This window comes from Alosa alosa, chromosome 5, assembly GCF_017589495.1.
Source record: "Alosa alosa isolate M-15738 ecotype Scorff River chromosome 5, AALO_Geno_1.1, whole genome shotgun sequence".
Lineage (NCBI taxonomy): Eukaryota > Metazoa > Chordata > Actinopteri > Clupeiformes > Clupeidae > Alosa > Alosa alosa.
In genome coordinates this window covers 16,287,535-16,315,478 of record NC_063193.1, presented here as the reverse complement: position 1 = coordinate 16,315,478, position 27,944 = coordinate 16,287,535, and the positions used below count along the sequence as shown (strand labels likewise).

Genomic DNA, 27,944 nt, shown 5'->3' with positions numbered 1-27,944 from the left:
TTGACTGAGCAAGATAAACGCCCTGTCAAGCCGGCGCGCTCTCAGCTGTGCAGCAGAGGCTAAGGCGTCTCCTCATGTTCGGGCAGATGGCAGCAAGATGGGGCTGCCTGCCTTCCTCTCACTCCCACCTGGACACAAGTGACCCTTTGAGCATTGAGGCGCTCATCTGGTAGCGTTCACCGCGGCCGCCGCACTGTAGATTTTCATATTGAGCTGTTTAAGGAGTGCAGTTCCCTGAACTGGCCCAGAACAAGAAGCCCATCATTCAGCTTGTGTTTTTGAAGTGAAAGAAGGGAGCAGAGAAGAGTTACTGTAAGAATATTTCAGTGCTGTGTGCATTTGGTCATTGAAAGGCACGATTCTCTCAATCAATAACTTTGGAGCATCATCAGCAAACAGATGGTTTAGTCAGTTGTGTTCCCCTGAACCTTGATAGTGTAATACTATGTGTTGATCTCTTTATTTGATGCATGAGTAGTTATCTACATGCTGAACATAGGAGTGGTAAAACAGTCCATTCACTTTCTGGTGAAAATACAGGTATGATTGGAAATGCACTTTGTGTCCCATTGATCCATGTCTAAATTCCTTGCCATCATCACAGTAAGAGATTTATGAACATTCATACCCTGGTTGTCCAGGCATCTCTCGGGGGAGTTAGAGAGTTAGAGAACCGGGTCCTTCCTTTAACACTAAACAGCTGTCCTCACAACCTGACACCCCCTGCACCAACCCCAAACACTACCACTGCTGAGTCCAAACCCAATCTGCTAATCTCAAATCTAATCTAAAACCAACAAATACTACTGCAGGAAGCAGGTAAAAATAAAAACAAAAACACTGCATCCAAAAAATAGCAGTAATATCTGCAAAATGATTTTGTGTTTGTGCAAGGCCATTGTAATTACTATTACACAGACCAGTACCTGTGTTAGTAGTTCATTAAATTACTCATTTCATAAGCAGAATTAGTGGTAAGATTTGGTTCAGTGATATTTGCATCTTGTTGAGATGGAACCAAAAACAATTTTACACTCAGCTCACTAGAAGGAGAACCAATTGCTATACGCCCTAGTGACAGGCCTTCAGCGGGTTTCTTCTGTTTGGTGGGTTGTAGCCCCGAGCGCTATGGAATGTGGAGATTTCATCACAGTATGATGAGTGTCCATGCATCATGAGCGTGCCCATGTGTGACTGGGGGCTTTGGCATATGGTTGCAGAGGCGGTCACCTAGCTGGACAGACAGGGCTGGAGATGTTGGAGAAGATGGACTAAGAGAGAGCTGCTGACTGAGGACTGGAGAGGATTCTTGGCTAAACTTAAAACAGAATTGTTGTACTAGTTTGTGGCTTTCTCAAAAGGTCAAAGAGCATGTATGAATATAGTAGCAGACCATTTTTCTCTTGTTTTGTCCAAAAATAGTAGTGTGGTAAGTGTTGCATGATCTTAAGAAAACCGCCTTATTTTCCATTACAAGAAAATGATCTAGGCTGGGTGAACCCAGCCTGATCTGCTGGCGATTTCTTTTTTGCCCAGATTGAGCTTGGTCTGGTGAAAGACTAAAAATTAAACTAAATTTTAGTCAGACTGTCTTCAATCAGACAGTCTGTAGGAACTGTAAATAAACAACCTGACTTGAATCATTAGTCCCTTGTCAGTATATCTTTGCTTTTGTCATCTTAAAGAGTGGGTCCTGTGTTTTTGTCCTTCATAAATGAATTGCAAAATATGGTCATTGCTTTGTAAGTGCAGAACTGCAAAATTTACCACCGACTCACTTTTCACTGTCAAACCCATCAGAGGGAAAACGAGAGAGTTAGGGGGCATATAAAGGCAGGAGGAATCCATTGACTCTGTCGTCAGGCTGGAGAGAGTGGTATGGAAAGTCCATCAGTGGGTACCTCTCACCACGTCTGTCCGACTCCATCCTCAAGAGATCAGGGTGGGAAAAATGAAATCTGTCCTGGGAACTCCCATGGTTCTTTTCAAGATCATCCATTAAAAGCAGCGGAGTCAGTCACTGGCTACAGGCAGGGCCGGGGCAGACAGGGTGGTCCTGGCACCGCTGCTAGGGTCCTGCGGCCGCCTCGTGACTGTGTTGACCCTGGCCGGGGGGCAAGACCCGGGTGGAGGGGGCAGACTGTACCGGGGGTGAGGGGGCTGGGGTAAGCTGGTGGAGGACAGTTGCTGTTTGTTTCAAGACCACCCCAGCAAAAACCCCTGCATCCACGGTGCATAAAATATATATTTTTTCTTTTTCTGATTTTTTTTTTTAAGTGAGTGTGAGTAGAAGCAGACCATTTACTCAACACTCAACGGCTCCTTTTCTGTGATTGATTAAAGACTTGCTAGGAAGCGATAGCTAGCTGTGTTTGTTCAAAGATTTCAATGTTGACCACATTTGGGGTTTGGGGTAAACTAGCGTGCCCCAAAAGTAAGAGTGTAATGTTATTGAGTCTGTATGAAAAACACACGAAAGAGCATCATGTTTTGTGCATTAAGCATCAGCAATCAATAGTGACAAATTCTTGTGAGGTTTTCCACATTAACAAAAATGTTTGCAATGGCTATTTTGTTCATACCACTCCACAGAGTGATGAGAAGACTCATCTTGGTAAATGTTGTTCCTCTCCCCCACAGAGATTGTGAACCTGCTAGAACACATTTCAGGGTTGGACAGCAATAATGTAACTCTATCAGAAGAGGACTCAAAGTGTCCCGTTCTTCAAATTGGTGTATACTCTACCCTGGCAATGCCTGCAGCCGAGGCATTCGGATTAAGGTAATTTAGATTGCGCGATAGCAGTGAAAGAGATACTGGCTGGTATGAGGTTGACCCTCTCTTGCTGGGAGGTCTTTGGCATGCTGAGATTTTAAAGTGTGTGTTGAGGGGTGACTGAAAGAAGGTGTGAGAGAGTGTGTGTGTGTGTTTGACATACAATATCAGGAGTGTTTAAAGGGGCTCCATGCAGTTTTCTTAGATTGAAACATTAAAGAATGACCAAGAAATAGTAGCAGAATTTAAAGAAACAATGTTTTTGATGCCAAGTAAGTATGCTGTAGGTATGCTTTTTGATGTTATGTCAAGTAAGTACTATACTGGTATGCTGGTACCTCTTTCAACCTGTGCGATCCATGCTTAAGTTGAGCGGACACTGTGCGATTTTGACCCAATTTTAGCCCAGATTCAGTCAGACCCCAGTAACTTTAGAATCAGGCCGAATTCTCATCCAATTTGTCATGCAGTTTGAGCAGCTTCACAGTGCCCGAGTAGAAGACATAACACTCAGCGTTCCAACTCCCGTCAAAACCGATTGGATTTTTAACATGTCAGAATTTTTTCTTTTTCTTATGTCAGAATTCTTGCAGTGTCCGCAGTTGAATGTACAATGTGAGCACAGCAGTTGTATCTGATTTAAACGTGTAGTGTGAGTGTCATACACGACTGAAAATCTGTGCACAGTGTCTACTTGGCTTTAGGCTTTTAAATACTGTAGGCTAGTGTGGGCATGTGACAACATGCTTCTGTGTTTGTAAGGGAGTGTTTGAGTGTGTGCTTGTGTGTGTCCACCTCTGACGTGTTTGCAGGTTTGCGGAGGAGTTCAGCATCCTTCTCCAACTGAGAAGCTCTCAGGAAGAGGACCGCAGCCTGCTGACCCTGCTCAACTTCCACAACCACGTCCTGCTGCAGCTTCGTCTCGGGCCCTACAGCCTTACCTTCATCAGCACACAGCAGCGCGACTATGAGTGGGTCAACCCACACAAACACACACACACACACACACACACACACACCACTCCAAACACAACAACCAATGCCCTGGCATGCCCTGATGAAGACTGTTTCTTGTTACTTCATTAACAACTACCAAAAAAAATCAAAAATAGACTTTCAAAATGGATAAAATGTAGTCATGTCAATTTACCCTTAACTGCAGTTAATGTGTTTCGAGGGGCACAGATTTGGGAACATGACTTCAAGTTAAGACATATGGTTAAGACACATGTTACAATGTTGAAACAAGTTAAGTTCTATGTTGACATTTTTTCACACCACTCAATGACATTCATGTTAACCTACATCCCTTCTACCGGGCTCTTCTTGTAGGTTTCCAGTCTCAGTGTCTGATTCCCAGTGGCACCATGTCTCTATTGGAGTGTCCTCCAAAGGGCTGGCACTGTATGTAGACTGTGTGCTGGTTGAGACGGTAAAGTGGGTCTACCCCTACATGGGCATCACTACGGAGGGGCTGCTGACTGTAGGTGGCATCCTGGAGGGATTTGAGACACCGTTTGAGGTAAGTATAGAACCAATGTTTTTTTTTCTTTCTTCTCTCTGTGTTTGCTTTATCATCTGTCCAATTGCTTTCATTACAAAATTGCTCTAATGTACTCCGACAGTCTATGACTCCGACATTTCATAAATGAGATTGGAAAAATAGACACCTTCATTCCAGAAGCAAAAGAAAAGCATGAGGAAGCAGGGCAATAGTTTTTGCCATGCTCTTGGTTTTTACGTTTTACTTCCTGATGCAACGTGAATCATGTCTTGTGGTTAGTGTAATTGTCAGTGCCTGCAACAGAAATGCATCACTTTATTGCTGGCATGCATTTGGGTCATCTATAGAGCAGCACATTCCATATTGCTGTGGAATCTGGTCATCTTCAGCATTTGGTCATAAATCTGCTCCTGCAGAAGACAACGAAGGCCCCTAAACTGCAGGTACTCTGGGAGTGTGAAGCTCTCATTGAATCCAGTGCTGTCCTCCATCTCTGGCGATCCATCACTACTATTAGATCTGGTTGCCAAGTCTTGCACTGTGTTTGTCAGTGCACAAGACTGCACATACCTTGAACATCTGTGTCATGTTTTTAGACGTCAATGATGGACTTCCAGAAGATGTATTGTATGTGATGACACAGTCTATGACGTTTTAGTGATGACAAGACTTTGATCTGTGTGATTTCACAAATATTAACAATGTCAGCAGGATCTTTGAGGTGTAGTTGCCTACTGTATGTCATGCTGTTTCCATTTGGTATTAAAGGAAAGCACATTAACACAAAATTATTTGAATGAATGCTTGTCCAGAAATAAAGTGTATTCACAGTGTTTCAGGATAAGCTGAACTATTGCCATGATGACATTCTGCCAGCCACCAATGCAGATAAATAAAAAAAATAAATGAGCATATACAGGGCAAAGATTTACTTTGAATATATGGATGTATGTTCATTTTAACTGGGTGATGAAAATACAAGATTTCCTACATTGGTGGACTTTACCCAACATGTGACTCAGTTGTTCCTTTAGTATTTTTACAAGCAAGAAATTGTAATTTTTCCCAAACTGGAGAAGCTGGTAGACATCATTCTCCTGTCATGTGAGCATGATCAAGATCACATCATTATCTGATCAAGGCTAAGTATATGTTAATGCAGCTGCTGTCTCCAGATACAGTATATTTAATCCCTTGTGTTACGGCATTAGTGTTAGAGTAAGCCAAGTTGCCTATTGTCTATTTTGGAACCAGGACAACTAGGTCTGAACAATGTGCTCCCCACTTGTCTTTCAAATTAGGAAATGGGCTACATCCAAGGATCTGTCGCTTGTCAGTGCCAAGTGCTAAAAGGGCCCGTGTGTGCCTGAGTCCAAAGCCCTCACCCTTCAGAAAGCAATCACCTGTCATCCAATAGTGTCAGTTTTATGGCTACTCCCCAACACAGAGATGAAAAAAAAAGTCATGTTAAGCACAAAGGGAGTGGACTGTGTTGAACTAGATCCACGTCCTGTTAGGGAGAGATGTGTATTTATCTGGGTGGACAGAGCTGCATGGCTCTGCACCTCTGGCCGGAGCAAATGGACATGTGTGCTTATCCCTGCAGGGAGAGCTGAGACAGATGACCTTTCTGATGGGAGACTCGGACGCCGCCAAATATCACTGCAGCCTCTACAGCACGGAGTGCGAAGTCTCAAAGACCCTGCGGTCCACAGATAAAACACAGGTAAACGAGAGCTGACCCTGTGACAGAGTAATATAAGCACTCAAAAAAGCATGGCAAAGATGGGAAAATCTTTAAAAAGAAAAAAAAAAACAGTTGTAAAGCAATACATTTATACATCTAAACCAGCACAATATAATTGATTTACATGTCAGAAACCCTCTCATAGGCTATAACAGAGAATAACAACACTATACATTGTTGTCTAAGATGTCTAACTGACTATGTTACATTTTCCATTTTTCTTGCCGTTTATTTTCTGCAGGGGAGCTTATTCTCCTCTGGGCAGCCAATAGACCTCACAGAGAGCTCCGCTGATGACGAAGGCCCAGTTCTTGGGCACGCGACACAAGATGTGAGGCCCGGCATCAGAGAAACGAAGGCTCCGGTGAGTATGGGTGAGCATAGGCAACTGTGAGATATCCCCAGTGCGCGGATACTCTTGCAGTAGCCCATCTCTGAATGACAGTGAGCTGCAGCTGGGTGTTAGAACACTTTCACCTTGGGAGTTGGGTCAGGGGAAACGGTGAGAAATGACTGTGCTCTAAATGGCCAAAATCAGTGGCCCCAGCAGGGGGCAAATAGGCCTCAGCTGGAGCTTGGAGGAGATGGATAGCCCCAATAGTCTCCAAATGGACAAGACGGAAGTGAGGGGATTACAGTGATTTCTCATGTGTTCCCATAAAGCTGTAGCTTATTTTCCTTAGTGGAAAAAGTGTTTTGATTCATTGCCGTCATGGGAACTGCCTAACTACAATGGAACCAAATGCTACAAAAGGGCTGGGACTTTGTGTTGAAGTGTTAGTGCTTTGGATGGAAGGGCTTGTTTCAGAGAGATTAAGGTGTTTCTGGATTGTGCTTGTTAAAGAAGTCCAAAGTGCGTTTGTGTGGTTATGACCAGGCAAGTAAAACCACAAGAAAACATGGTCTGCTTCATCCTTATTGCACACTGTACATCTAAATGTTATCCCTATTTAAAGATATACAAATTTATATTTTGCCCTGCTATCAACAGATATATTTTCTGTTAAGAAACGTGTAATCTTATTAAGTTTGTTCTGTTCTCCATACACAGAGGGTGTGCAGTCGCTGTCAGAGGAAGGGAATTCCCTTCAAAGATGTATTGGCCCCATAAAAACATTTTTGCAATTTAGCAAATTGCTAATAGAGGTACCACAGCAATAACACAGTCTCCATAAAACCATACTGCTAATTTGTAGCGGTTATTCGGTTATTAAGTGATGATGCAATAATTGGCTAATAAATCTTTTTCCGGGTCCAACGGCTTTCAAAGTCGCTCGTTTTTTTCCATAGACAGTAAAATAAACGTTTTTTTTCTGCTATTCAGTGTAGCCTTTAAGAAAATTGTCATCCTACTACTCACTTGTTGCCTCAACCTAATAAAATCCTATGTTTTGCGGAAGCCTGCACGTAACCCTTGATTGTATCATCTGGCTGCACAGCTATAGTAATTGCTCTGTTAAAGTTAACCGGTTTTGTTTTACTCTCAATAAAAAGGAGGTGATGGTGACAAGGTTTATAAGTTGCAAAAACTGGCTGGCTGCGCTAGTAAACGTTTTTTGACCAAAAAGCTATTTGGACTTAACAACCGAATAGGACACAGAGCAGCGTCATTTTTACACCAATCAGGCATGAGTTCAAAGTCACTGATTGAAATCTGAGAGTGAAAGGATCCAAACCTGCAGGGTCGTTGGTGAACCCAAACACAGATACAGAAAGATGGCTTTTCCTCTGCAGGGGGGAAGTAATGTTACAGGCATCCAAAGTTTAAAACGTATAGCGTTAATATATACAGTATGTTCTGGGTTTCTTTGGTGCCTTTCAGTGGGATTTGTGCACTGAAGCCAAATCTTTGAGAAACAAGTGTAAATGGTTCAGTGTCCTCATATAGTCAGAGCAGAACATGCTGGTTTAATTTTTAGTGTAGTCTTTTCCTGGGAAGGATGACAGCAAGTTATGGAATGACATAATAGTAAGAGCCCCACAAAACCATAGAGCTGAAAGCTCTTATACAGTCATATTCATCATTTGTGCCTGACTGAATAAAATAGCAAATTATGACCTCACAGCGTGCCGTTTCTGGTTCGAGGAAAGCCCTTAGGTTACAGGTCACTAAAAGTAAGTTTGGCCAAGTGGAACTCAGACATCTGCGTACAGCACACTGCGAAAAGAGTGCAATTATTTTACTTGTACCATCAATGATGACATCCAGAGCCTCTTTTACATCTGGTTATTGTTTATCGTATGCACACAGTGTAAACCTCGGCATTCGGTTTTAAATAACACTGTTAAGTGCCTGAGAAGTGCCAAGGCCAAAACCCACAGCTGGAGAGATGCCTTCTGGGTAAGGCACGTTTATGAAGTTTAGGCTGCGCTCCTATTGCTGGCATGCTTTTAAATGATGAAGGCATGTTTTCCCATGATCCTCTGCGCATTTGGCCCCAAAAGGGCACAGTGTACCATCACAGTGGAAACATTCCCTCTTTAGAGGTGGCCTGCGAGTGATAATACACCTCACTGGAGAGGGGGAATAATTAGAGGCTCTCGTGGTGGCCTCACTGGAGTCCCACGCTGTTCTTATTTCATATCAGAGCTCTCAGTATTCCTGTCCCTTGGCAGGGTGCACCTATCATCAGTGTCTTTGGTCTTGGAGCGGTTAAACCTGTCATTATATTCGCCGACCTGTAATTTAATGCCCCAGTTGTGCGCTAAATAAATCCCTGCTGTAAATGTTATGTCACTGAGGTGTCAATGGTCTCTTTATTGCTCTGATGACCTGTTGTCATCTCATCACATTAGCAGTAATCTATACTTAGCCCCCCACCACCACCACCACCACCACCCACCTCTGGGAAGCATAACTGTCTCTGTGCGCTTACTATAGCCCCTTTTGGCTGCAAAGTGTCTCTGGAAGCAATTATAAGTTGTAGGGATAGCCGATGGCTGAGATAGGGAGTTTGTTTTGAGCAAGATTATGTCCTCAAGGGAACTTTATTAAAGTTGTGAAAACCTAAGGGTCTTTGCCTGATGCATACAGTTGCGTCAAAGAACAACGAGGTCCATGTTCTGCTCTTAGAACTGGCGAATGGAGTCGTCATGGTTTAATCCAGCCTCTTTGAAGGAGCTGGCTGCGTTCCTCTCCCACAGCTTTGAATCAGAGTGCTGTAGGTCTCCACAGTGAAATTATCATTTCCAATCTAATTAGACATGATGAGACTTTTTGGAAAGCACTTCAGTGGCCCCCCCTAATGAGAAATTAGTAGATTCATGCAGCTTTCTTTCCTCTGGATATACTCATCAGATAGTTTAGAACTATCCCTCGTCAGTGTTTTTTCATGTGGCCTTTGATTAATTGCTATAGATTAGAGGTTTCCCCATCTGTACTGTATGTGGTGAGAAAATGACTCGCTCTTCTACACAATTTGCTGGTACACTAATAGTATTGATAAAAGCTGCCTGTGGACCATGGTGGCTTGGAGTCTCTTGAATCTGAACCCAAGGAACCCAGGCTCCAGACCAACTGTTTTGGATGTGTTTGGTTTCCTAGAGAAAATATCGGCACAGCTCATGAGGTACTTTTAAAGCACGGTTATGTTCAATCATCTCATGGATTTGATTGACATGTTTTGGGGAGAGTGGTCCTTGCAATAACTGTAAGTCGCTTTGGAAAAAGGCGTCAGCCAAATGAATAAGTATAAGTATACGTTTAGACTCCAACAGCAGACAGGGACATGAGGTTTAAGACCACAGTTCACAAATAGCCCCCATTAATTGTTTTCTATCTGACATTATGTAACTGCATTTGCTATAGTTAGCCATGAACATCCTTATTGATGCTCTTGACTGGATGGGTCACTGGGGTGGAGCAGTGTTCACCACCCTTTTAGGTTTGGTGGGCAGGGAGAAGGCAGAGGTACGAACTGGGTGGGTCTGCAATGACTCAATCTTGGAGAGTGCTGCGGAGTCGAGTGTCCCCTATACATGTTGGAAGAGTTTGGATGCAGAGGGAGGTTGGAGATGCATTCAGCCCTTGCAGCCATGCACGGTCAGTCCAGGGCTAGAGGCTGGGTGATGCTGGATATTCTTCTGCTTGGATTATATGTGGATTCTCTGGGCAGTGATCAGGTAGGGGAGCCAACCTGTCCCTGTCTCTCATCATGTTTATATCTGTGTGTGTGTTCTTAAGGAATTCTGCTGCTTGATCATAATTTGTGGGAACTGCATGATCGTATGGTTTAAACCTTTCCATTCGGTAATAATTTCATATTTGCATCAACAAAATATCATTATATTGACTCTTTCTATGGCACTTTTATCAATAGATTTTAATGTCCTTTTAATGAAGTGTTTATTTCTGTTTTTGTAAGGATATTACTGTAATCTGTCACTCGGTTTCAAGTTTCTTCTCAGTCAGCGGAATTCTACTCTTTGCATTAGTAATGACATAGATTATTGAAAACATATTTCTGAAATAATTCCTCATGTTCCTTCCACGCCTGACTTGTCTCATTTCCTGGCCCTCATTTGTTTTCGAGGACAGTGTATTTCCCTCCCTCAAACTTTCTTGGAGTGATTACTCTCAGAGTGACTCATAGTGTTTGCCCAGCTGCATCAGCAGACAAATAGCCGACAAATAGCCTTTTCATTTCAGTGTCGCCACCTTGATTTATGCTCCACATCATAATTCACAATGAGGCCGGCAGCACACTCCGCACTGATAACAGGCCGCTGTGGAGGAGACTCTCTGGGGGTCAGGATTCTCGCTCTGGCTTGACCAGGGCTAATCTCTGACAATCTCTGGTAGATTTGCTCTTTTTACTCAAGGCCTTAAAGGTGACCCTATCAGGAGAATACCTTCAGGGATAGACCTTTTCCGCAAAGGATGGACTCTCTTGAGCAATTAGTTGTTACATCTTTAACCCTTCTTTTAGGCATTTATATTTACAATACAATTCCACTAAAACTAATGGATATGTAGGACACAATTTACAGAAATAAATATGGATACATTTTAAACAATGAATGGATAGATGCTTTTTTTAGAACGGGCTGATAATTGTGCTGATTTTACACTAACATTGCTATTTTTTCTGCTAATTCATTTAGCTCATGTATGTTTTGATATGCTATGCTGTGAATGGCATAGAGGTTTGATTAATTGAACCTTGGAAGGAGACAATCTTAGTTGCTTTTAAAAAGAGACCTGAGACCTCACAAAAGCAGGACCTAGCATGGTGCCTCGGGCAGCTTGTTCATACTGCTCCCTTATCAGAATCAAACTGTTGTAGGAAATGGATTGACAGGAAACCATTTTTGTTCTGTTATCACTGATGCTATCGGCACAAACCAACATCACATCCATCATCATAATTACATATCAACTAACAACCCCTGATTGCCCATGTGGGGCTGATGTGTTCGGAAATGTCAGGGCAGTAAATGCATTCCTCCATAATTTGATATTACATACATTATGCCACTCAAAGGACCTCATTTCCTCTCAGCTCCAGTCCAAACTCAACGCAACATCTAGTTTAAACACTGACTAACCAACGTGTTTCATATCGTTCTCCAGTTACTACTTCTGTTAGGGCAAAACACAGAGCCCCACCATCCCCACCAACATCGAGAGGGTCCAAAAGATTAGCTGGACAAACAGTGTCTAGCCCCACAGAGGATCAAGTGGTCCATTCATCTTAGTCAGGCTGTCTCTCAAAGCAAACTGCTGCTTATGTTGCTGCTTACATAGAAGCCTATTGTTTACAACAGATAAGGCAGAAGGGGGTGATGATTTAGGCAATACACTTTCCTTCTGTCAATCAGCTGCTAGCCCTCCGGGGGTTGTTTTGGAGGGGGCGGGGGAGTGCCCTTTTAAGCAGAAACTCTTTGGTATTTTCACGAGTGGTTGGCATCAGTCTGGCAATCTTATCCCTCTTACTTCATGGTCTGATGGCACATATAAAAGTCATTCATGAACTCAGAGATTTGAGATTTTCCTTTGGTCTTTTGTGTAGAATCATGGGGTATTTTTAATCAAGCCCCTTTCTCAACTGAATTATGTTTCCCGGCATAGACTCCGTCCCTGTGGAATTGTTCCCTCCACCCAGAATAGCTGTAATCAAAAATTCATAAAAATTCAGTCATGTTTATGATGTATATTTCTCATGTCAGCTTCTATCCTCAAAGCACCAGTTCTCTCAAATGTTTTGTCTGTTTCACTCCTTGTTTTGTCTCACCTACATATTTATTCCTACTTGTTTATTTTGTTTTATTTTGGCAGGTCCCAAAGCTGTCCTCGGGCTTGAATGTCAGTGATCTAACAAAGAATAACACCGAATGGGATCTTCAAAACTTAGACCTTAAGAATGTCAGTCTTGCAATGGAGAGTGGCGTGGAAGCTGCTAAGCACCCAGTAATCACTACAAACAGTCACAGCCAAGGAACCGACGACCGCATAGTGCTCACCTCCGTCACAGCGTTGAGTCCAAGCACAAGTGCAGACCGCAGAATAACACAGACAGGACCTTCAGATGGAATCATTGACCTGGACTCTCCCTCCGCCACTGATTTAGAACGACACCCCAATAAAGCCCAACGTCAACAACCTGACCTAAATGTACTTACTGAAGAGGACCTCTTGCCACACACTATATCAACTGATCCTTTGAAAAGTGGATCAAAAATTACCACAGTGGACAATGGAGGACAGGGCAGGAACCAAGTCACTGGCATTGGGCACACCACTGTGCCACAGGCTGTACCAAAGCATGGAGATATCATCACAGGTCTGGACGGGAGGCAATATAGACTCCTCAGAGGAGCGCCAGGACCGTTTGGTCCTCCGGGGCAGAGAGTGAGTTTGCCCTTTATATGACCTGCATGCAGAATATCCATCCAGTGATTGATGATAAATGTCTGTGTATACTGGGCATTATCATGTCTGTGTATACTGCATTATTCTCATTTGAAGTTTACAATTTAAAAGGGAGAGAGACCGTGTACTGTTTTTGAATTGAGGGGATGTTAATACGTGTGAAAGAGAGGCTAATTGTAGCTGTATTGGTTCATTTAAAGTCTGGAAGTGATGTGTTGTTTATTTTGGTACTTTGATACTACAGCATTGCATGAGATCCGGCAAAAGACTAGAAGCAGCTTCAGTCAGTGAAGGGTCCACTCTGCAGCTTTTCTGAACAAGTAGCCATTCACTGATTTCCAGGCATTCACCCAGTGCTTGATGTACATGGCATGTGAAATATGCATTATCTCCAAAGGATTTACATTTACCGTGATTTTCTTGTCTGTCAGCACAGTAGACACTTGATGTCTTGAAGGTGGGATACAGTGACGTTGCCAGCTTTCTTTTTTTTAAAGCTTAAATAATATAGCTCTCAGTTTGTGTTATGAAACAAGTCAGAGTAAATTGTAATGTGGATTTATTTATGATAATGAGTCGTTTGTTTGCCACATTACATTTTAGATTCAGTTTGCTTGTTCCATTCCATACCCACATCTTTTCCCCTGTTTAAATCCTTGTTCTGTTCTCTCAAACTGTCTAAATTTTAAACAACTCTTAAATATAGACTTTGGCCACCATGCATATTATTTTGCTCTTTGCAAAATTACAGACCAGAGAATAAATATTTACAAAACCTATGATGGTGACTTGCTGAAATTGTGCTGTCTAAGGATATGTACCAGTTTCCAGTGGATTCAGTTGGCTGGCATGACATCAATGATTACTTTGTTTTCTGTTATTCTCAACTGTCAGTTGTACTGAGTGTCAGTTGTATTCACATATTGGATAATTAACTCTTAATATGTTTCTTCAGGGATGTGCTGGACGAGAAGGTTTTGTTGGGTTCAAAGGTGACAAGGTATGGGATATGTACATCAATTCATTCTACTGCCTTAAAAAGGAGAGTATTTTGTTTATTAGTCACAGAATATCACACAAATCAAATTAATTTGCATTTCTAACTGAGAATACAGCCGAGAGCTGCACTGCCTCTTTCTCAGTCTTTTATGACGCACAGGACATAATACTGTCTAATACTGACATGATTTCTGCTTTCAGGGTTCTCTAGGCCCAGTTGGGAGGGATGGGATGAGGGGGGAGCCTGGACCCCCGGGATTTCCCGGCCTGCCCTCTCTCTATCTGTGGAGGAACACCCCGGAGGACTGGGCCGCTTTTAGGGTTGGTCCGCTTTATTTTTATACACTCCTTGTTTTTCAGCCCTCAGTGGGGTTGTACACCACGCCAGCAAGGGTTGAGTCATGACAGTTGGACACATCCAGAGCCATGGAAATTAAAAAGCGCGCCAGGCCAAGGAGCTGGAGCTGGAGCTATCCTCGTCAGGCTTCAGCTCCAGCTTACAAGGACCTGCTGTTGGCAGTGGGAAAGTGCTGCACCCGCGCAGACTGTCGCTGCACCCACGCTGACGCCCACTGGTCCAGACCTGAGAGTGACCTGCCGCATCTCTGTGCCCGTGCCGAGGCTGGCCGACCATTTCTGATGTTCAATTTCAGATCTCTATTCCGTGAGACCGCAATCCAAAATACTATTTACAGTGATGTAATTGGAAGCAGTTGTGGGACAATTGTAAGGTCTTTAGCACAGGGAGAGCAGTATGTTGCAGTAGCGTACATGTACTAGTTTATATGCAGTATTTGCTGCTCTATGTCTCAGAAATGTTTTTTAACCACTGCTCTCTTCTTTTTACGTTTTTGTGCCTCCAAGAGGACTTGTGATAATTGGATTCTATTGTCTGAATGCATTTATGAGCCGTGTTCCAAATTCTTTGATCCATGTTGGATTGGATTAGATCATTTAAACAACAAATCATTATATGGATTTTGTCATGATTGAGGCTGATAGCTGCAATCAACTAAATGCTTCAGCATGGAAGATTGCAATGTATGCCCCGTTTGAGAGGTACTGTATGCCATGCTTTGATTTGGGAGAATCTGTGTCTGACACGACCATAATAACTCATCTTATTGTAATCACGCTTTCACACAAACTAAGCATTCTCTGATCTAATTGCATTTTTGTGCAATGGATGTTTTGTTTTCGAACAAACTTACATTGTCATTTTTTGCCGTACATCGAGTGAGCATTTATGAAGGTTTGTGTATACTTGGCAGACAACCGCTGTAGGCAAGGGATGTGTGATCCAGAAGATTTGGAGATGGCATACTTTTCTGACCTAGCATTGATATTGATATTTACTGTACCAATGGAATATCTCCTCATATCCAGTGCAAACATGTTACGGTTTGAACAGAACTTAAGACCGTATGTGATTCACCTTTGGGCCCTGTGCTAGTTTCTATTTCTGGCCCAGTTGTGCAGTTCCTTCCTCGAGTGTGTGGAGTCTGTTTAGATGGATATGGCAGAGTGAGATTGCGGTGTGGTCCTGGGGTGGCGGGCAGCTCCAAGTAATTAAGGATGATTTGTCTTCAGAGCATTGTAAGCTAAAGCCGGTGACCCTGGCGTGCATGCGTCTGCACAGCGGGCTTTGTTTGCACTGATGGCGATCCGGGGCCGAGCGTGCGGCGTACGCCGTGAATGCAGCTAGTGTTGCCGGGGAGTTCCGACCGCGCACACAGGGCCATTCTGACAGATGTTATATCCCCCGCTCCACCCCACATACACACACACACACACTCACACACACACATACAGACACACTGATCCTCAGGGCTGCCTGGGCCGGCAGAGAGCTGAGTGCCGTGGGGGAGGTCTGACCCCTCTCATCCTGTCTCTGCCTCTCTTTCACTGGGCCAGCAGCGGTATTACGTCCAACCCCAGGGCAAGACTTGGCTCGCCAGCCAAGACAAATATCGTAGGGAAGCAAGAGAGCCATGGCCAATTCAATAGACCTGCATTTAGACTGTGTGTGTCTATGTGTTTGCGTGTAAGCGTGTACATGTATGTATGTAAGTATGTGTGTCTGTCTGTCTGAGTGTGTGTGTTTATATGTGTATGTATGTATATACTGTATGTCTATATAGATTCAGAAATCCACTTTTATGGCCCATGGTGACAGCTTACACTGTGCCACCTTCTCTATGTGCCATCTGGGAGTTAGCCATGGGGCTCTCAACACTGTGCCGTTTGCGCTTCTCATTTGGCTGGATCCTAATGTAGGCCAATGCAGCCCACGTTACAAGATGTTATGTGTTAGATTAAAACCTTAGGCAAACATACAGGAGAAAGTAGCTCACTCTTAGCTTACAGAGGTACACATGTCTAAAATGTCTGAGCCATCTTAGTTACGTATGGATGATAGTTTGTACAATGTCTATCTTAACTCCCATTCTATGTTCTATCAACAGAGAACATCCTTTTTTCAAGCTTTACACTCAGGATGGCCTGTAAGTACAACACAAATACCTACATTTACACATATTCAGACATACAAACTTCCTGTGGCCTGCTTGCTAATGAAGACACACTAATTTACCTGGACATCAGTGCAAGATAGCTTCCTACTGTTTGAAACATTTGGGCACATGTGAACGAGATTGGCCTGTCACTGCCACATGACCTCCCTCAAAACAAAGCCTCTACATGAAATGTTCAACAGACCAAAAACATTGAGAAGTATAATGATCTGCGTGGTATGAAGACCTGTCTAATTTGTTCCCCCTTTTGATGTTGTAGAGAGAGCAGGGCTCTCCTGGACCAATTGGGGAGATGGGAAAGCCTGGCCCTCCTGTAAGTGCAGTCTTTACAAACTAAATGTATGGAGTTATCAGCAAAAGCTGATTATGAAGTAGTTCCCCCATTTAGGGGTTAAAGTATTTGATTGCTTTATTGTCTGTTTGTGCTTGAATAAGGGCATTCCAGGAGAACCGGGACAGAGAGGGGTAACCGGACACAGAGGCGACATGGTAATGGCTCTTATGACATCACATGCCCACTGTCCATACCCACACAATCCAAAAATACAGTTTGTCCTTAGACTTCGTGCTTGCCAGGAGGCGGCAAGAGGTGTTGGGTTTGCAGCTCAATCAAAAGTCAATAAGGGTCAAACAATGTCTGACCTGTACCACATATAGATAGGAGCAGCAGTACGGTTGTGGATGTACATAAGCAATGCTATGTGCTCTGTGGAGTTGACCGACCTGTAGAGATGAAATGTTCCAGTGTCCAGTGTGTTTGTTCCAGGGCAGCTTTGGGCCTAAGGGAGTGAGTGGACGAGCAGGGACATGGGGTAGAGATGGACAACCTGGGCCTGATGGAACTCCTGGACCTCGAGGATTACCTGGCCTAAAGGTAAGATACAGCACCATTCTCCTTTTGCTAAATGATAGGTGTGCTGTAGACAGTAACATCTAGTGAGGTAAATTATCCTCAATGTTCTCAGTATTTAAATGCAGGATATCTGGAAAGATATTCTATGTATAATGTGCAGATATGCATCCATTAAAGTGCTGACTCACACCATCTCTCCTCCATGACTCCAGGGCCCACGGGGTGACAAAGGAGAGTCTGCTCCTCCTGGAGAGAAGGGGGAGGAGGTACGAGGCTTCACACATCACAAACACCACTGCTGTCATGTCATTGTGTTGCCATCCCTCCACAGACGTTATTGCCATCTGTTCATCTTTGTAACATGAAAAGTGGATATCACAATTAGTAGCCAAGACAAGAGGTTGCTTGAAGATGAGCACACTCTCTTAAAAACAAATATATAACATATATAACAACTATATATAATGTATATATATAACATACATATATAAGCTATATATAACTACATTTTGTAACATATGGATGTTTTTTTCTTTCAGGTAAGAAATGTGAAGAGTTTTGAACAGATAAACGAATGAAATATTGATGCACCTCTATTATACTGTATTTTACCTCCAAAACAGGGCTTTCCTGGTGCTCCAGGCCTCCGTGGTGATATAGGGAGAGAAGGAGAGAAGGTAACTGATCATGTAGTTCTCAGTAGGACTGAATTTAAGAGATACTTTAAAAACACACATGTACTCTCTTAGGGGGCGTGCAGAACTGTATGTCTGAAAAATATTGCCCCCCTGTGGAAAGAAATTGAACATGAATTGGATGCAGTTTATCATTTGCATTAATCAATGCATCCGTTGAACTAATGTAATACCATAGTAGTTAAAATAATTAGGTTACCTGTAAAGAGAATCTGAGACATGGAATTTGAGACTGATATCCTTCTGTATTGAGAATACACGTTCTTCATACTATATTATACAGTATGTAAACCACATTGAATTGTTTCTGTTTATGAAATTGACAATAAAAATAAACTTGCCTTGCCTATATTGCTATGCTATATTTCCATGAAGTAATCTTTCATCATAGACTAAACATCGAAATGTGAAGCATATTTTTTCAAAACATTTTGTTTTCCAGGGCTCCACAGGAGAACCAGGGCTACCAGGACCTGTTGGTCCAGCTGTAAGTACAGCAGTATAAGGATGTCAGAAATTAAAAAAAAGTTAATATTTATTGTTCTCAAGTAGCCTACTACATACTAATCAATAAATATAATGCTTATTTGTATGTATTGTTGCTAGATGAACCGGAGAACTGTACTGTAAAAAGTCCATATTTGTGAAAAGCAAATCATTGCATTTATAACCTTCATAAGTACATTATATTATGGACACAGTATGACGTGGGACCTAAAAACTTGGTTGGTTTAATAGTTTCATTAACCTGACGTAAATTACTTACCTTTATGCAGTATTTAACTGCATCCATGTCCTGATTTTGGCCTAGGGTCCCATGGGCAATAGAGGTATACAAGGGATTTCAGGGACCCCAGGAATTGAGGTGTGTAACTTGGACATTGTAATTTATTAATTACTGTTTGAACTATCTTGAACTATTTAATAAGCATCTGTTTCTTCTGCTCTTTAGGGTCTTCCTGGACGCAGTGGCAAATCAGGACCACCAGGGGCAGTGGTGAGCATACACTCAGTTAATTCCTGAAGTAACACCTATTCATCTTTTATTGAAAGATATTCAATTTATTTGAATACTTGGATGTGTGTGTGTGCATGTGCACGTGTGTGTGTGTGTGTAACAGGGAGCCCCAGGAGTTACTGGCATGGTCGGAGCACAGGGAGTAAACGGCACAGAGGTGAGCTTATCATTAGAATTAGAATTCAAATCAGCACTCCAAATGAGTATGGATAACGTGGATAAACTGTCTCCTGTCTCCTGTCACACTTTCAGGGTGATATCGGGCCCACTGGCCCAATTGGTCGCAGAGGCCCGCAGGTATAGTACATAATGCAATCTGTTGTCCTTCTAGCATTGCAATCCATACAATACAGTGTTGCTTATTTTTTAAACCACCCTTACTGTCTGCATTGGTGTCATGTAGGGTCTGGTTGGAGCTGAGGGGTTTCGGGGGCCTGCAGGGCCCAGAGGACCTCAAGTATGTTGGCTTTGGAGATTCACTTTATAGATGCATGCTACATGTTCTTCTCATTTAGATAACTGACTAGAAATTGTCATTTTCCTACGTTTATTTAGGTAAACAGACACAGTCGGGCGTGTCTCTGCAGGGCTCCTTTTCATGTTGTGCTTACATTTACATTTACAATAACATATATGACTCCATTAGTGGCAAAATCAAGCGGTTTACTTCTGTGCATGCTAGCTATGCATAAGATTCCATTAATTTTATGTTTGCCGGTTATATTATTCTCATCATCAACTCTAAACTGGACCATTTTTTAATGTTTTTTTGTTCAAATTTGAACCCAGAACGATATAAAAAATACAGCAAAGTGTGAAAAATCCTCACATTCTCCTTTGGTGTACACACAGCAGTTTTTCCCAAAGTAGGCCATTAGTGGTTGTATTCACTCAGGCATCCTCAAGTGGATGGTGCTCTCCCAGTGGTGTAGAGTGTTGCCGGGTAGCCAGCAGCAGCTATGTTATTGCACTGCCGTGGAGCTGCGGTCACTAGCAGCACACAATGGGGAACTCCCCATGGCCTGTCTGTTGAGACCTCCTTAAAACACAGCGCATGTGAAAACTCACCCTAAACATCCCAACTCTCCTGCTTTGTCCTATTACATTTCGTTCTTCTCCAGATGTTCTCACATGAAGTGTTGCTATGGGATCTTGGCAAATGATGAGGCCACAGACGCTGTAAAGCTGTGTAACTAGCTTCATGAGTTCAATGTAATGAGATACAGCCCTTATAAAAAGGACTGTGGGTAGAATCACCCATTTCCCTGTTGAGGATCTCTTGAAGTCAAAATATTACCTAATTTGGAACCATATCTAGGTCATGCATAAGTCACCATGAGAGAACAGACATTCACAAGGCCATGTTGAAAGATGTTCGTGGAAGTTTGGGATATCCATTCAACTGTACACAGTATATATCAAGTCGTGCACTCTTGCACAACTCCATTTTCTGCATACAAATAAATCCTCCGCTTATTCACAGGGTTTGCCTGGTATGGGTGGTCCTCAGGGTCTTAAAGGAGACCTAGTAAGTAATCACTATTTTGTAAGTGCCTTCTGTAAGTTGAATTAACATCAGCATTTCTCACAGTCATTGTTTTTTTTTTTATTATTTAACTAAAACCCAGCTGTCTATATAAAGAAAATGGATTATTCAGATAACACCAGGAGCATCGTCATAAGACGTTTTTTTCTGTCTTTAGGGCCGAGATGGGCCAGTTGGTAGTAGAGGTCTGCAGGGCATTGAAGGTGCTATGGTGAGTATGACAGGACATGCTACTCCTGACCAGAACTTATTCATCACTGCCTGTTGGAATGTTAAACGTGCTTACTAACTGTGACCAGATATTAGCCGTAAGTTATGGGCATGAAATATATATATTTAATCATTTAATTTCTATTTGATAATTAAATAAAATGTATTTACTAAATGGCTGAGTGACCTCATGTCTTTCCCCCCACCCCCTTTGTCACATGCACACACACACATACTGTGCTGTACACACACACACACACACACACACACACACACACACACACACACACCTGGATGTAACCCAATACAACCTATGCTCTATTCTGGCCGTTGAATACAGCAGAACATTAGTTTTCAAGCTTTCTACATTTACATTTACAGTGTATGATAGATTGTACAAGTTTTAACGGCCTTGGTTCGTTTCAAGACAACATCCTGTACAATGAATTATGCAATGAATGACTACAAAATGTTTCAATTCACATAACAAAAGTGCTACAGCAAATTCATGGCACATCCCCACAGCTATGAGGTTACAGTACATTGGCTTGATGATACTTGGATCATGCTGCCCTGTTGTTTTTTTGACCTAGTTACATGACCTGGCCAGCTATTCTATATCGTGGTCTTTTTCTGGCTTAATAAAAGTTCAAAAATAGAAATGGCATTGTTTAAATATATCTGCTTTTGCAAGCTATCAAACTGTCATAGCTGTACATGATACAAAAAGCACAAATGGCCCACGTCTTCAGACAAAGACAACAGGGAAGACATTAATTTAGTCTCCAGTGTAAGTGGTAGCCCACCCACTTGTCTGATATCTCTGATAACAAAAAACATTTAGTTTTGCAAAACAATTAGTTCACCTCTCTGTGTCATCTTCTGGGGAGTGATCATATAGTTGATCTTTTCATTTTCAGGGTGTGACAGGAACTGCTGGTCCAAATGGCTTTCGAGGAGACCCAGTAAGATATCTTGCCATTTTTATGGTCAGTAGTTTCTCATAATAAATTGCAGTGGTGGGTGATGTTCCTGACTGATGAACTCTGTTTGCACAGGGCCCAAGGGGCGATAATGGAGACAAGGGGGATGCTGGATCTAAAGGAGACCATGTAAAGTTCAATTTAATCATTAATTACACCAGTGATACCTGTTTCCATGTTTCAGCCATGGAGAGGAGGAGTCATTCATCTGTATCTGTATGCCAGAGCACAAGAGCATAGTTGTTACCTCTGCCTAGCAGGTTATGTTTCCATGCCCAGTTTTTGTTGCTTGGTTGGTTGGTTGGGCAAAAACAACTGGGCCGATTTTTCATCTCACATGGTGGAAAGATGTAGTATGGGCCCAACAAGAACCCATGACATTTTGGAGTGCATCTAGATAATGCTGCACCTGTATGAACTTAGTTTCGCTTTTCAAACTGTAAAGGGTGTTCTATGTGACATTGTCAATGTAGATAGTTTTTTGAGAGCAAGTACTGTATGTACATCTAAAAGTAACTCCAAAATATTGACATGGAAACTTAAGCATTTGTGGAGGTGGAAGGGCTATTAATAGAGCCAAATGAATCCCATGTCTTCATCTGCTAGAGTATTTTTAATGTGTTTTGCTGACATAAAGAGTAATAGCTTGACCATTCTGGTGTTAAGAACCTAAAGAACGATCTTGCACATGATGCGGATGACCATTCGTTAATACCCTCTTTTTCTGTTTCTTCATCATACAAGGGTCTTATTGGTGTTCCTGGTGTCATGGGACCTCAAGGAGAGAGGGGTCAGATTGGCCTTTTTGGCTCACCAGGTCAGAGAGGTCAGCCGGGGCTGCCAGGAAATCAGGTATGCGTAAAATCCAGATGATTAACCATGGCTCTCAACAGCTAAACAGATGTTTTTAACATGCGCCATCTAAAGCAGAAATTACCCTGTTTATGAATGGTATTTATGCCATATCACTGCTGATGATTGTGGATCTTTTTCTTCTCTAGGGTGAAGCAGGGGAAGCTGGTCTCCAGGGGGATGTTGGGAAGGAAGGTCCCAAGGTCGGTCTTGTTTTAATTTAGAGAATTTAAAATTGTAGCTCATGAGGATTTTTTACTGAATTATTTCTATGAGTAATGTTTATGCGGTAACACTTTATTTGAAGGGGTCTACATAAGGGTGACATGTAACCGTCATAAGAATGACATGACACATGTCATGTACATTAATGACACAGTTTTGATGTTTATGACTGTTGTCATAATGTGTCATTCGGTTTTTGGAATGTCAAGTTGACATTGTTTGGGTGTCATCATTATGACAACTTGAGATTAGCCAAGATGACATTATTTGACGGGTCTTTGTCATGACAACTTGACATTAGCCAAGAAAATGTAACCCATTTACAATATTGTCATGACGACTTGACATAACCAAGAAAGAAATGCAAGGTGTTTGGCATGATATTGTCATGACAACTTGACATATAACTGTGTTTGGCCTGACTTATCTTCTAGGTTTGTAAAGTGAAGGGCCTGAACAATTGACTGTCATGACACCATTATAATTGTGTCATGAATACTTTCCTTGACCTCAACTACAGTGGTACAGTTTTGACTTGTCATTAAGCTGTCACAAATAACTATTACACCAAAATAGTTTCCTGACAGTGTCATGAATACTTACCTTTGACCTAAAGTACAGTGAACCATCTGAGATGTTTCCTGAACATGTCATTAAGTGTCACTACACTATCATGTAGGTCCTATTTCTGTACATTTTACATTTCTGGAACATTGAGTCTAATTTCAACTATAATGACAACAAATACTATACTCAGTCATGACTTAAGAGTTTATTTCAGCAATGCATTTTGCAAAACCATAATACATGGACATGTTACCATGCCAGCTAACCTAACTGTGCATGTGGAACATGCATTCAACTATTCACATACTAGTCTTTAAGCACCATTTCATTGCCATCATTTCTGCAGCTTTTTCAAATCATGCACGAGTCTACCCAACACACCATTACGATGACGGATTCCTAACCAGTAGTACCATTCAATCATTTTAAGGTGTGTTTTGAGGGACTCGATTCCCCTGAGACATATATATTTGTCTGTGTAAGGGGCACTTATTTTAATGTAGAGTGAAGTGCTGCCTTTCTAAGGAACTTTTCACAAGAGGCGTAGACAAATGAAAGTACCAAAATAGTTTACCCAGAACATATAGCCGGCATTTATTAAACATCAAATATCAAACAGTATGACCTTGTTTTTCTTTTCTGTCCTTTTAGTTGTGAAAATCAGTATTTCTCTTAGTTTTCAACCTTTTAAACACATGTTGAGAAAAATATAAAGTAAAATGACCTCAGAGCTCTGATAAAATAACCCCAAAATAATAATAAGTCCATCTACCTGGGTAGTATGTTTTTTTTTTTTTTTGGTGAGATCTCGCGCTTATCTGTAGGCTATGATGAAATGAAGACATATTGAGTAGAAGCAGTTCATGTCGCAGGCAAAATTATCATTCGCGCCCTCTGCTCTTCTGCCTCCCGTGTCCAATGGCGAATTTGTCCAATGGAACACTCTCAAATCATGCATCCAAACAAAAAAACAACCTGCATAGCAGGGCAACAATTCAATTAAATTACTCTCTCGATACATTTTAGCAGATCTGGAAATATAACTCATATTTATGAACTGTAGTAGCTTATTCTTATTTTTAATCAATACATTCACTACATAGCCTACATGAAACTTCAGCACTAGCATATCACGTTGTTAACATGGCTTCAACATAGCATGAAATAGCACTTCAAATCATTAAACTCATGTTCAACTCTGATTGGTTTTTAGCTTATGCAGTACCATCAATACATTTCCACACAATGCATTAAACAACTGAGTTACAGCAAAATAAAACTTTTACGTGCTTAACTCATTAAACACATCTATCACGCCATGTCTGCTACTAACATAAATGACGAACACGTGTAAAACACTCACTGGAGAAAACTCATACAAGTTAAGTAAACTCCTTGTCGTAATTTCGACCCTTTGCTGTTATTCCTTCCTTAGAAGTAGGTTTGGTGGGAAAACTCCTTTTAACTAGCTCTTCAATGTTATTTTTAACTTTTCTTCTCAGTGTGGAAAATCTAAATAAGGCTTCAGCTCACTATCGTTCTGCTGTCCTGCTGTTTGCGATTTCTATCTTCTTCTCTAAGAATCAGTGTAGCAGTTTCCCCTCTATGCAGCTCCACCACTGCCACCTACTGGACAAATACGGTGTGCAGGGAAAACATAACTAAAAGTAATCAAGAAATTAGATATTAAAGGAGAATTCCGGTGTGATATTGACCTAAAGTGTATTGAAACATGATACCCGGTGTGAGCATTATGTCTCATAGCCCATCTCGGCTTGTCCCCTGCACTCCAAAATCTGGCTAGTTAGCGATGCAGTAGAAATGAACAGGTATGATAAGGGATCAGATTCCAAAAATAATTCAGTGGAAATGCATGGATTCCAGTTGCTGCTACTGGAAGAAACTGGAATCCATGCATTTCCACTGAATTTTTTGGATCTGATCCTTATCATACCTTTCGTCTAGATTTCGAAACTTATCATGACTAAATTCAAGATTGCTGCAAGCGCTAAACCCATTGAAGATACTGTCTGTATAAATCGTCTTGTAAGTAAACTACCAGTGCTTTTTCAAAGTTCTCAATGTCTCGTTTTAAATGTCCGGGGCCCTCGAAGTACCAATGAAGTGTGGAGATACATTGAGCCTCGTAAATGGGTGTAAAACAGTGATTTATTTGCATGGCTAGCCGATGCGAAGCACCACTATTGAAAAAGCTGTTGGTAGCATCGGCTAACTAAGCCAGATTTTGGAGTGCAGGGGACAAGCCGAGATGGGCTATGAGACATACGTTCACACTTTCGGTATCATGTTTCAATACACTTTAGGTCAATATCACACGAATTCTCCTTTAAACTAGAATAATGTAATCCCTATTAGTAGGCTATTTTCAAATGGGTTACATCTGCAATACACCTTCAATATGTTGAGTATATCTAATTTATAATGGTGTCATGACAGCCAATTGTTCAGGCTCATCACTTCATAAACCTAGAAGATAAGTCAGGCCAAACACAGTTATATGTCAAGTTGTCATGACAATATCATGCCAAGGAAAGTATTCATGACACAATTATAATGGTGTCATGTCAATCAATTATTCCGGCCCACCACTTCACGAACCTAGAAGATGAGTCAGGCCAAACACAGTTATATGTCAATTTTGCATTTCTTTCTTAGCTAATGTCAAGTTGTCATGACAGAGACACCCTCAAATGATGTCATCTTGCCTAATGTCAAGTTGTTATAATGATGACACCCAAACAATGTCAACTTGACATTCCAAAAACCGAATGAGACTTAATGACAACAGTCATAAACATCAATACTATGTCATTAGTGTGCATGACATGTGTCATGACATTCTTATGACGGTTACATGTCACCCTTGTGTAGACCCCTTCAAATAAAGTGTTACCGTTTATGCAAATGATTGTTTATTCTATTTGTTTGTGTTATATTCAGATGCATTGAAAATGTTACTGAACATTCATTATACATTCCGCACTTATTCTCCATTTGAACCCAAGGGCAATAAAGGGACTCCTGGTCATGATGGAGGTCGAGGATTGAAAGGCCCCAAGGTATCATTTCTTTATTTCTATTCTCTTAAACAAGATACAATTCTGTACATGGCAATTACCTGCATTCTAAGTATGTATGTGATTATTATTCAACTGTAAGTTAGATGATCTATTAAAGGTACACTATGCCAGATTTTTACTTTAATATAACCTCTACAAAGCCAATTTGATAGTCAGCGAACTTGTAATAGGGGAATCGTTCACCTAGCATAGCCGTAGAGCATAGTTGTAGAAAGTCGCTAATGAGAGAACCAGCAATGCAACTTCAAGAATTGCCGACCTGGATACATGTTGTTGCGAGAATCGTGAAACATTACCTTGTCAGTAGATACAACTCTTTGAAAATAGTTTTTGCCTGTTCTTAGTCCTTCGCCTCCACAACAAAATCATCATTGTGTACAGGGGGAACAAGCCATAAGAAGTAGGCTATTTACAACGGCAAAGTAAAATATAAATATATCGCGACTGTAGGGGGAGCTCTAGAGTTGTCAAAAATACCTGAAACTGCATAGGATGCCTTTAATAATCAGAGTTAATCAAATCGTCATCAAATTGACTTCTTGCTGCAAGATTGAGGTGCATGAAATTGTACACATTTCCACTAACAGTCCTGTCCTTGCTCTTTACAGGGTCGAACAGGACAGGATGGCCCTGGTGGTGTTCCTGGAATTCCTGTACGACAACCTAACCTTGTAGATCTTTAACCTATGTTAAGCCTTATATATAGGATGGGATTCCACCCATCCATTTTACCCAAAAGGGTTTCATCAATGGAAGGGTCAAGAAACCTTGCATGTTTCCAAGTTTGTGTATTGTGCCCTCTCTTTATAGGGGTTGCGGGGTCTTCCAGGAATTGAAGGACCAGAAGGAAAGCCTGGTACACAGGTTCCCATTTTATAACTTAATATTCAGTCAATACCAATAATAACAATTACAAAATATATGCCAATTTCAGCATGGGAGCATCGATTGCCATTAGGAATGATTAGAAGTTATTTAATGAATTATTAACCTGAAAACCTATATTCACAAATGCATTTGGTGGTCATTGACAGGGTGCAGTTGGTCCAGTCGGCAGTCCTGGCGACAGAGGTGTCACTGTGAGTCTTTAGCTCTTTACCAAGACAAAAAATGAAGAGGGCTTAGTTTATCAAAACAACTGTAGAGCTATGGTTATTGTCATTGCAAAAGCTCAGTGGAGGTTTGATAGAATGTTGACTTTTAGTTGTAGTAGTTCAGTAGTCTACATTCAGCTGATGCTTAGTCTGTTAAGGATAGCATTATGGGAGTATCAAAGTCCACAAATACTTGACTTATGTACGTAAGCAGACTGTCAAATTTAAAGTGGCAAAATGTCAACAGGAACACAAATATTTACAAATAATGGCCATACTCTCAGATAAGACACCATCATAGAAGGATCTGATGTGATGTGGGGGAATGCATTTTGGGGAAATAGAGCCACCTGAAACCACCTGTTGCAG

General features: G+C 41.6%; 1 protein-coding gene across 1 annotated transcript; it reads left to right on the top strand.

The window, feature by feature from the left end:
• Window positions 1-86: 86 nt before the first annotated feature.
• Window positions 87-27,360, top strand: LOC125294596 (collagen alpha-1(V) chain-like). The gene is made up of 28 exons (XM_048243469.1): window positions 87-169; window positions 3,589-3,747; window positions 4,109-4,298; window positions 5,887-6,006; window positions 6,269-6,391; window positions 12,305-12,877; window positions 14,099-14,218; window positions 16,363-16,401; window positions 16,691-16,744; window positions 16,867-16,920; window positions 17,198-17,305; window positions 17,497-17,550; window positions 17,908-17,961; window positions 18,422-18,466; window positions 18,791-18,844; window positions 18,932-18,976; window positions 19,101-19,154; window positions 19,250-19,294; window positions 19,401-19,454; window positions 20,481-20,525; window positions 20,701-20,754; window positions 21,674-21,718; window positions 21,812-21,865; window positions 22,481-22,588; window positions 22,738-22,791; window positions 26,407-26,460; window positions 27,090-27,134; window positions 27,292-27,360. Exons 1-28 carry the CDS (start codon window positions 87-89, stop codon window positions 27,358-27,360), a joined length of 2,556 nt encoding a protein of 851 aa, XP_048099426.1.
• The last annotated feature ends 584 nt before the right edge of the window (window positions 27,361-27,944 follow it).

Coding starts and splice junctions, on each gene's coding strand:
- LOC125294596 (XM_048243469.1), top strand. CDS start 87: ATGGCAGCAAGATGGGGCTGCCTGCCTTCCTCTCACTCCCACCTGGAC. Junction 3,748..4,108: donor ACACAGCAGCGCGACTATGA/GTGGGTCAACCC, acceptor CTCTTCTTGTAG/GTTTCCAGTCTCAGTGTCTG. Junction 22,792..26,406: donor TTGGGAAGGAAGGTCCCAAG/GTCGGTCTTGTT, acceptor TTTGAACCCAAG/GGCAATAAAGGGACTCCTGG.